At 37.9% G+C, this 11466-nt stretch overlaps 1 protein-coding gene across 1 annotated transcript; it reads left to right on the forward strand.

Annotated features, from left to right (window-relative positions):
• Positions 1 to 1418: 1418 nt before the first annotated feature.
• On the forward strand, positions 1419 to 10040 carry LOC118028144 (indole-3-acetic acid-amido synthetase GH3.10). Its single transcript, XM_035031679.2, has 4 exons — positions 1419 to 2033; positions 2416 to 2517; positions 2707 to 3527; positions 9421 to 10040. Exons 1-4 carry the CDS (start codon positions 1705 to 1707, stop codon positions 9957 to 9959), a joined length of 1791 nt encoding a protein of 596 aa, XP_034887570.1. The 5' UTR covers positions 1419 to 1704; the 3' UTR covers positions 9960 to 10040.
• Positions 10041 to 11466: the final 1426 nt, after the last annotated feature.

Below are 11466 nucleotides of genomic sequence, written 5' to 3' on the forward strand. Positions count from 1 at the left end.
GATGTACATTTATTGTATAAAAACAATTAAAAAAAAAGTACCAAATTAAAAAAAGGGGGGGGTCCCTCTTATTTTCACACAAAAAAATCATTTTGGTTGATAAAGATTCAATTCATGAATGTTTGCCCATTGTAATTTTTATAGTACATTCCTAAGTTTAAAAGAGAAAATTACTGGAAAAAAGGGAGGGCAAAGAAAAAAGATTGATTTGTCACATTGTGATAATAAAATATCTTATTTTGCTAAGAGGAGTTTTATTATGGTTGTTCAAAACTTTCATTGTTAGAAAAAAATATATATATATCAAGGTTTGGGAAGATTTTTTTTATTTAGTTTTTAGTTTATTTTTTATTGATTGAATGGTATTTTGAGTGTAGAAATGGGTTTAGTTTAGTTTTTATGATGTTTATTAGAGATTTTTACGTGAATAAATATATAAATTTTTAAAACCTAAAAACTCAAAACCTAACTTTTCAACTACCAGAAATAACCATAATCTGAACTAGTAAATAATATATCATTTTTTCTTATTTTTTAAATAACATTTTGTTAGCCCTAAAATAAAATAAGAAGAAGAACACCAGGCTCACACATGCATGATCTTCTTTCTATTAAGCTAGAACAACTTCCTAGCCCCGTGCATCGAGCCTCTAGTCTTTTTTGTCTTTCTTTTTCTCCAAGATTGTTTTAGTTTTTAAAAGATCAAATTTTGAGTTAGATATGGACATTGTTATGTTCTATCAAAAACCTGGTCCCAAATAAATAAATAACCTTAAAGTTTTTTAAAAATTAAATATATATTAAGCTAATTGTATACTAAATTGTTATAAATTATAGTATTTGGGTTTAGATTATGAAAAATAGATGAGTATCCAAAATCATATTGGATCAGGTTCAGATATAAAAAAACCATACTTGATATAAGTTTGAGTAAGATTTCAATAATTATTTTGGATTCAAATTTAAATATAGAAAATACAAAACTCCACAAATGAGAATCCATTATTACCTCTAATTTTGAAACTCATAAGAAAGACAAAATGGCTAGATATTTTGCACATAATGTTTTAACATCGGGTCATCTAACAATGATAATTAGTATATTTGGATTTTTCCCAAAATTATTAAATGGTGACTTGCAAATTGGCGAGAAAGAAGAAATAAGCATGATGCCAAGCTCTCTAACTCCGTCCGTTTTGCCTGAAAAAATGTGTGTGTGTGTGTGTGTTTTCCAGCCAAATATAATTTTAAACACGATATTACCATGTAGATAAACAACGGTAACTAAGCTAGCATGTAATGGTTTGCTTTTTTGGTCCCGGCCCCTTGTCACATTCTTCTGTATACATCTATCAATTTTAATGAAGAATCTCTCTCTCTCTCTCTCTCTGCCATATTGATAACATGGCCATGTCTTGTGGTCTATATCCTGTCGTACGATTGCAAGATGGAGCTTCTCTGCAATATTTAGAGGAGTTTTTTTGAGATTTTTAACAAAGGGACCAGCCTTGAGATTAAATCTTCATGATTTAGAGAAGGAATCTTTCAATGCGTATGGGCTCTCTTTTGTTTCTGTCTATTGTACATAAGAGAGTGTCCCCTACTTCTAGCTCCAATATCTATATTGACACCATTAATTATTTGTTTATACTTGTTGTATTGAACCAAGCAAGCTAGCAAGCTACCTCAGCATTCATCACCTTCATGGAACCAAAAAACACCATTAATGGATCGTCAAGAAGCTATGAGCTTGACATTATCGGTTGGTTCGAGGACATATCAAAGAAAGCCGGCCAAGTTCAGACGGAGACTCTTCGCCGAATTCTTGAGCTCAACTGGGGTGTGGAGTATCTCAACAAATGGTTAGGGGGTATCAATATTCAAGACATGGATGCAAGTGCATTGGAATCTCTTTACACTTCTTTGGTACCTCTTGCTTCCCATGCAGATTTAGAGCCTTACATTAGCAGAATTGCTGATGGGGATACTGTTCCGTTGCTCACGAAACAACCTATAACACTTCTCTCCTTAAGGTGTGTCCTCTTCTCCTCTCCTCTCCTCTCCTCTCATCTTTTTTTTTTTTTTTCAAGTTTTTGGATGCTTGGACCATATTGCTATAGCAAAAGCTTATCTTTTTAGATATCATGTGGAAAATGGAACCAGAATATTGATAGAGTTGTGAGTTATGGGCTCTATTTGGCTCTTGTTCAGTTTTCTTATCTTTTATGATTTCATGGGATATATACCTTATGGTTGTCCAAGGATTGGTTGAAGTCTACAAAAGTTCAGCCTTTTTACCTTGATTTGAAAGGATTCCATTAGCCCATGTTTCCACCATTTGTAAGAGAATATTTCCAGAATTATTTCCTCCTTTTTTATGATTCTAATTCTGTTCATGGTTACAATTTTCTCAAGCTCTGGAACCACAGACGGAAGGCAGAAGCTTGTTCCTTTCACTGACCATAGTGCTCGAACAACTCTTCAAATTTTCAGCTTGGCAGCAGCTTATAGATCAAGGTTTGACCAATATCTCTCTCCCTGTTGGTCACACATAATCCAAATTTGTATGGTTTCTAAGAAGACAATTAAGTTAAGAAAAGATGGATACCTGCACTTTAAATATTGTATTGAACAGTTGAAAAAAAAACTGTACAAGTAATCATTTGATTTCTTGTACTCTCTCTTTATTTTATGTGGTGGATGTAGGGTTTATCCAACAAGGGAAGGAGGAAGGATCCTTGAGTTCATATACAGCAGCAAACAATTCAAAACAAAAGGAGGGTTAACAGCAGGAACAGCTACAACCCATTATTATGCAAGTGAAGAGTTTAAGATCAAGCAAGAAAAAACAAAGTGCTTCACTTGCAGTCCGCAAGAAGTCATTTCTGGTGGAGACTACAAGCAATCTACTTATTGTCATCTTCTTCTTGGCCTCTTCTTCTGTGATCAAGTAGAGTTTATAACCTCTACTTTTGCTTATAGCATAGTTCAAGCCTTCACATCGTTTGAAGATGTGTGGAGAGACATTTGCAATGACATTAAACATGGTACTCTTAGTGAAAGAATCAACTTGACAAAGATGAGAAAGGCTGTGCTGTCCATCATCTCTCCAAATCCAAGCTTAGCTTCAAAGATAGAAGAAAACTGCAAGGAGTTGGAGGCTCAAAACTGGCTTGGTTTGATTACTAAGCTCTGGCCAAATTCCAAGTATGTTTACTCCATAATGACAGGCTCAATGCAACATTACTTGCAAAAACTAAGGCATTATGCTGGGAGCTTGCCATTAGTGAGTGCTGATTATGGATCAACAGAGAGTTGGATTGGAGCTAATGTGGATCCTTATTTGCCTCCTGAAGATGTTACTTTTGCAGTAATACCAACCTTCTCGTATTATGAGTTCATGCCACTTTATAGAGAGAATCATGATTGTGGCTCCGCCATCGATGACTTCATCGAAGATGAACCGGTGCCACTCTCAAAAGTCAAGATAGGACAAGAGTATGAGATTGTCCTCACTACTTTTACTGGTATGTTTAGATCTCTTTCCCCTCCAGTTGCTGTTGCATTTTCCATTGATATCTATAAGAAATATAAAATCAATGGGAGAGGAAAGGATGAGAGCAGAGAGATTGAGAATTATTGCTTCACAACCGTGACTTCTATTAGGTTGCATGCAAGTATATATATTAGTACAGGGGTAGACTTTCCTATTTACAGAAAATCGGCACTGTAAGGTAAGTCCAATCAATTACATGTATTACAAAGGGAATGTCAATTAATCATTCTAACTAAGGAATGTAGTTGCTTGAGATTCGGAGACTTCCAAGGCTGATGTAGTGGAATCAGCAGATTGCATGGGACTAACAGATTTTATAGGATTTGTTGCTGTAATTGTCTCTGCAGGTGTAATATTCTCTTTACCCCCCCTCAAGCGTAACGGAGCAGCGCGAAGATTGAGCTTGGACTTAAGAAAAGAGAATCGATCACGACTCAGGCCTTTGGTGAATATGTCAGCAAGCTGATGAGAGGATGGAACATAAAATGTATGGAGAGATTTACGAGCAACTAATTCGCGAACAAAGTGATAGTCAATCTCAATATGCCGAGTGCGAGCATGGAAAATTGGATTGGCAGCTATGTGGATAGCAGAGATATTATCGACATAGATGCAAGGAGCAGTCTGAAGAGGGATACCAAGTTCGCGAAATAAGAATCCAAACCAGCAGATTTCAGCAGCTGTGTGGGCAAGGGCACGGTATTCAGCTTCAGTGCTAGACCGAGAAACAGTAGACTGTTTCTTGGCAGTCCATGTAAGAAGATTAGGGCCGAAAAATATGCAAGCACCAGTGGTAGATCGACGATCATCAACAGAGCCAGCCCAATCAGCATCAGAGAAGCTGCGTAAAGTGAAGTCATCGGACTGGTGAAACACAAGACCTTGCTCAACTGTACCCTTAATATACCGAAGAATACGCTTGACAACCTGAAGATGGGAAGAACGAGGGTTGTGCATGAACTGGCACACTTGATTGACAGCAAATGAAATATCAGGTCGCGAGAGAGTAAGATATTGGAGGCCACCCACCATGCTGCGATAGGTAGAGGGATCAGATAAGGGATCTCCATCCAAACAAGAGAGTCGAGTGTCAGACGGTAACGGTGTAGGACATGGTTTACAATCAGTCATATTAAACCGTTTCAATAAATCAACTGCATATCTAGTTTGAGAGAGGAATAAATGATCAGTGAACCGTGTAATTTCCATGCCAAGGAAAAAGTTAAGCTCACCCAATCGGCGACTGTCAAAGGTGGAGCACAATTGATCAAGAAATTGGTGGACATGCTGGAGTTCAGAACCGGTGACAATGATATCATCCACATAAACAAGAACATAGATGGTGCTGGAAGAGGAACGATGAATGAAGAGTGATGCATCAGATTGACTATGGGCAAATCCCTGAGCAAGGAGAAAGGCACTGAGACGTTGGAACCAAGCTCTAGGAGCCTGCTTAAGGCCATAAAGAGCCTTATGGAGCTGACAGACAGCCTGAGGACGTGAAGGATCATGAAAACCAGGGGGCTGTTTCATGTAAACTGTTTCTTCCAAGTAGCCATTCAAGAACGCATTCCGAACATCAAGTTGTTGAAGGGACCAGTTACAGGACACAGCTAGAGACAGGATGGTGCGAATGGTGGCCGGTTTAACCACCGGGCTAAAAGTCTCTGCATAATCAAATCCTTCTTGTTGATTGAAGCCTTTGGCGACAAGGCGGGCCTTGTAGCGATCAACAGAGCCATCAGCTTTCCTTTTTACTTTGAAGACCCATTTGCAGCCAACAATGTTCATGTGAGAGGAGGCGGGAACCAGAGACCATGTGTGATTCTGCATGAGAGCATCATATTCATCCTGCATGGCTGCTTGCCAATGACTGTATTTGGAAGCCTGGGTGAAACTTGTTGGTTCAAGGAACATGAGATCAGAGCAAGCGGCAGAGAGAGCCTGGGGTAAAGGGTGCGGAGTGGTGTGAGAGTAGAGAGGTTTTGGTTCAGGACCAAAGGGGATGATGGTCTTGAGACTCTTGAATTTTTGAGGAGGGTTTGGTGTATCAGGAGAGTTAGGAAGGAGAGATGGGTCAAGAGGGGAAGAAAGAGGTGTTGACACGGGTGAAGGGGTTGTGGTGTGGATGACAGGCGTGGTGTTTGTAGTGCTGGTTTGTGGAGGATGGCTGGATTGGCCTACCATGGTGGTGACGGGTGACGGAGAATTAGGGAAAGGAACGACTTCTATTGGACTAGGAGAGAGAGGTGGTGTCGGGGAAGGTTGTTGTGGGTTGACAGAGTTTGTGACCAATGGAGAGGCAAGGATAATGGGTGCAGAGTGGGTTGGATTTGTAGAATTGTGGGTTTCTTCAGAGTACAAACCGGGCCCAACATCAAGGTGAGCAGTAGGTGTGGATCGAGCAATTGAAGTAGACTGAAGTTGTGTGTAGGGGAAGCTTACCTCATCAAAGACCACATGCCGAGATATATAAATCCGACCTGAGATAGGATCAAGACAGCGATAGCCTTTGTAATGATCATCATAACCAATAAATACACATGGAGCAGATTTGAAGGATAATTTATGCCTGTTGTATGGGACCATATGAGGGAAACAGGCACATCCAAAACTTTTGAGAAATGCATAATCCGGTGTCCGTTGAAGTAATTTCTCATAAGGAGATATGTGATCAAGCTTAGGAGTTGGTAGGCGATTAATCAGAAAAACCGCAGTAGAGAAGGCTTCAACCCAAAAGCTGTGGGGCAAACGGGATTGGGCCAATAAACAGAGTCCCATTGCAACAATATGTCGATGTTTCCTTTCCACCACTCCGTTTTGTTGAGGAGTGTATGGACATGAGATCTGATGAGATATTCCATGATCACGTAAAAATGTCAGAAATAATTTGCTGGTAAATTCACCACCACCATCAACCTGCAGTTGTTTAATGTGAGAGATAAACCGATTTTCCACCAACTTTTTGAAGTGAACAAATGTAGTAAAAACATCTGATTTCTTAGCCAATGGATATAACCAAGTAAATCGAGTATGATCATCGACAATGGAAAAATAATAACGATAGCCAAAATTTGAGGAGATTGGTGCAGGACCCCATAAATCAAGATGTAAAAGTGCTAATGGAAATTGAGCATGAGACTGCCTGTCTTCAAATGGCAAACGACAAGATTTTCCCAACGGGCAGATATGACAATTTTTATTGGAGACAATTGCACCATCAAGTGGTAAGTGGTACTTATTCAACAATGTAGTAAAGACTGAATGAGATGGGTGTCCAAGTCTGGCATGCCATACATCTTGTGTTGTACGCTTTCCATAACAAGCGATTCGACGAGCAATAGAAGAGGATGTCTGAATGTGATAAAGTCCATCGTAACTACTGCCAGTAAGAAGTACCTTCTCCGTTTTGTTGTCCTTCACAGAAAAACCATTAGCATCCATTTTAAAGTAGCAATCATTATCACAACAAAAGCGACGGATAGAGATCAAGTTTTTGCGAATAGCAGGCACACACAAAACTTCATTAAGATTTAATGATTTTTGCACCCCGGTCAATTGTGTGTTGCCAATATGAGTTATTGCTAAGTGATTGCCATTTCCAACAACAATTGTATCAGTACCTGTGTAAGGATGAGCATCGGGGAGGGAGGTTGAGTTGGCTGTCATGTGATGAGTAGCACCTGAATCAAGACACCAATTGATATTTTCCACATCAGCAATAGGAGAAGGAGAGGTGGTAAAGTTCTCTGCCATATATGCATGAGGCCTACGGTCAGGACAGAACCTAGCTATGTGACCCGGTTTATCACATCGAAAACAAGTGACTTCACTGCGTTGGGTATTGGAGAATCGGCCTTGAGGTGTTGGAAGCAGAGGAGGACGCCCATCAGAGAGAGTTGCAGGAGAAGAGGTGGGAACAGCAGATTGAGGGTCGCGAGGCTGAGAGTTGCGGTCTGGAAACCAAGCCCCTTGAGATGATTCCCAATGCCCTGTTCGCCTTGCTCCACGCCCTTGATTCCAGTTCCTGCCACGACCACGTCCTCTTCCAAATCCGTGATGAAGATTGTGATTATGACTAGGCATGTTTGAGTGGAAGGGGCGTTCTTTGACCATACGGTCAGCAGCCATAGCAACTCCTGAAGTCATGGTAAGGGACATTCGTTTCTGTAAATGCTCTTCTCTGAGAGCTAAATCATAGAATTGATCAAAGTCAATATCCGGATGCAAGTGAAGCGTTGTGGCTAGCTCTTTGTATTCAAGGCCAAGTCCATCCAAAACATAGCTGATTAATTCATCATCGTCCATGGTTTGCACCAGATTGTATGAGAAGAATCAAAGAGTGATTTGGCATAATTGAGATAATCAACCACTGTGGTGCTGCTGTCCTTCCGGAGAGTGCGAATTTGGTCTCGAAGAATCCGTACACGGGTGCTAGCAAGGGGTGAGAGACGCTTGGCCAGCATGGTCCAGGCTTGATGAGCAGTGGTACATGGGATGAGAAGTGTTTTGATGGAAGAGGAGGAAGTTGCTTTGATCCAACTCAGGACCAATTTATCTTTTGCTAATTCTGGGTGCACAGAACCATCTTCTTGCACTTTGGGAGGTTCTGTGTTATTTTTGATGACTGCTGTAAAGCCATGCATCTCCAGTATGTCTTCAAATTGGGATTTCCAACTCAGGTAGTTGGTGCGATCCATGGGGACAGTGAACAAGGATGAGATATTGAAGGAGGTGGGCAAGGAGTGGGATGAGATTGGAGGTGAGGAAAGTTTCGACATTTCAGAAATAAGTTTTGGCATATCAAGATTGCTCGATTCTCCAGTTTTGGGTGTGTTGGCCATTGGTTTGGGTAGGATCGATATTTTGAGGGTTAGCTCCAAAGAGCTCTGATACCATATAAGAAATATAAAATCAATGGGAGAGGAAAGGATGAGAGCAGAGAGATTGAGAATTATTGCTTCACAACCGTGACTTCTATTAGGTTGCATGCAAGTATATATATTAGTACAGGGGTAGACTTTCCTATTTACAGAAAATCGGCACTGTAAGGTAAGTCCAATCAATTACATGTATTACAAAGGGAATGTCAATTAATCATTCTAACTAAGGAATGTAGTTGCTTGAGATTCGGAGACTTCCAAGGCTGATGTAGTGGAATCAGCAGATTGCATGGGACTAACAGATTTTATAGGATTTGTTGCTGTAATTGTCTCTGCAGGTGTAATATTCTCTTTAATATCTTCGTGAATCTCTCCAGCCCCAATTCTTGTAGCTAGGCTGGTGTTCTCGTCATTTTGCCCATGGTAATTAAAATTGGCAGCCAGAAACTACTGAGTATCTTCCATGGGAATGGACCAATTTTCCTGGCGCATTTTAATCATGGAAAATCAACATCATTGCATTATTTGTTTCTGTGCCACCATTGATGTATTAATTTCTTGATTAGTCAAGCATCGATTTTGACATAGGCATGTCGACGATTCACAAAACAAAAAATCTTGCATGAATCTAATCCCTTCGATCACACTACCGATCTTCAGTTTCTTGTTTGTAATTTCTTGTAGCCAGGTGTACACGTTCTATTGGTTCAATCGGTTCAAGATAATGGTTTTATTTGATTTTCAAGGTTTTTTTTTTTTTTTTGGAAATTAGATTAATGATAACTTTAGAGTTCATTGAGTTTTCAATCCGTTTCTAGCTATTAGGAATTGAGAATGACTAAATGGTCAAAAATTCAAAAAAATAAAAAAAATCATGCAATCCTTCTTCTTCTTCTTCTTCTTTTTCCAAGAGGGACCAAGATTAATATATTATAATTTGATGAAGATTTCTTCTTCTTCTTGTTCTTCTTTTTTGTTCAGGGCTTTATAGATGCAGGCTAGGGGATGTAGTGGAGGTTGCTGGTTTTCACAAAGGGACACCAAAATTGAACTTTATATGCCGGAGAAAGCTAATTTTAACCATAAACATTGACAAGAACACTGAAAAAGATCTGCAGCTGGTGGTGGAGAAGGGGTCTCAGCTCCTCATGAGCAAGGCTAGAGCAGAGCTCGTGGATTTTACTAGCCACGCTGAGCTAGAAACACAGCCAGGTCACTACATAATTTACTGGGAAATCAAAGGAGATGTCGAAGAAGAGGTTCTTGGTGAGTGTTGCAAGAAAATGGATGCATCTTTTGTTGATCATGGCTATGTGGTGTCAAGAAGAACCAAATCAATCGGACCTCTAGAGCTTTGCATTGTCAAGACGGGGACTTTCAAGAAGATCTTGGAATATTTCATAGGAAATGGGGCAGCATTGAGCCAGTTCAAGACTCCTAGGTGCACCAGCAACCATGGACTCTTGAAAATCCTCAGTGGAAGCACCATTAAAAGGCTCTACAGCACTGCTTATAGCTAGTTAATAATTAATATAATAATTCCAAGAATTTTTGTTTGGTGACTTAATTAGTCTACTCAATAAATAATTTTTGTCTGATCACTTTGTTAAGAGCATGTGCCTACTAGACTTGTTAAACCAATAGCCAACACGAAGTGTTGGGTGTATAAATAAAAAGAAAAAAAAATTGTTAAAATATAGCTAAAGTATTAGTTACTCCTGGTGATTTTTTTATTTGGTTCGATTTTTATTAAAAAAATAACTAAATCTATTTTATTTAAAGAAAACAAAAACCAGTTCAAACCGGTCAATTTCGATTAGGTTATTTTAGAACAAAAACTGATTTTTTCAAATTGTCTCGGTATTTTTTAGTTTTTGTTCAGCTCAATAAAAACCTTGCATTAATCAAGTATTAGTTACTGCAGGTGATTATTTTCAATTCAATTCAATTTTTATCAAAAAAAATAACCAAAAAATTTATTTTAAAAAAAACCGAATCCGGTTCAAACCGACCGTTTCAGAATTCGGTTACTTTAGAACAAAAACTAGTTTTTTCGGTTTGGCTCAATTTTTTTCAGTTTGGCTCTGTTTTCCTTGCTTGGCTCGATTTTTTTTTTATTTAGGTTCGATTCGGTTTTTTCAGTTTCAAGTTTATAAAATCGGAACCAAACCTATAAGTTTTTTAAAAATCCTAATCGGTATTTTTTCACTGTTAAGTTTTTATTTAATTTTTTTTTTCTTAGTTGAATCAGTTTTTTTTTATTTTTTTTTGTTCACCCTTATAATTCAGATAAGTAACTAATAGTTACTTAGTTACTTATTTGAATTATTGGGTTATTTAAAGATAAAAAATTGTTATGCAATATAAGAAAAAAATCAAGAAATATTACTTAATAATAAATAAGATGTTAGCAAAAAAAAAAATGTACTGACACTAATTGAAATTAATAAATAAAAAAAGGGACCCTAATAACCTGAATTCATTAAAATTACTTTTTTATATGCCAAGTAAATATGTGTTTGTTTTGTAAAATAATATTTTCCAAGAAAATAATCATTTTCTTGTAAAAGGTTATCGAAAAGGGTCATCTTCCATTTCTTTGATATGTTACAATATTTTTCTAGAAAAGGTTTCTTGTAATCTACAAGTTTGGATTAAATTGTACTTTTTAGTAGGGGTGGCGTTGAAATGATGACGATGAGAAAGTGGCGATTACGTTAATAATAAAATATAGTGGTGGTAAAGTGAAAATGGTGATATTAATAATAAAATATCACTTGTATTGAGGTGCTATCCCAAGTCTTATCAATTATCAAGTGTGCAAAAATCTTTCCGCAGCAAGTTGCAGGGTAACTCTAAGATAATTTAGAGGATGCTTGTTTTTAAAATAGTTTTTGTGATTATGGTTTAAAAAAAATTAAAAAAATATAGTTAGTTAAATTTAAATATAAATTTAATAGAAATTATACTAGTTTATGTGTAATAAAAAAATATATATAAAATATTTGGTTGTTATGTTTAGGAGTG

Source organism: Populus alba, chromosome 13 (genome assembly GCF_005239225.2).
Source record: "Populus alba chromosome 13, ASM523922v2, whole genome shotgun sequence".
In the NCBI taxonomy this organism is placed as follows: domain Eukaryota; kingdom Viridiplantae; phylum Streptophyta; class Magnoliopsida; order Malpighiales; family Salicaceae; genus Populus; species Populus alba.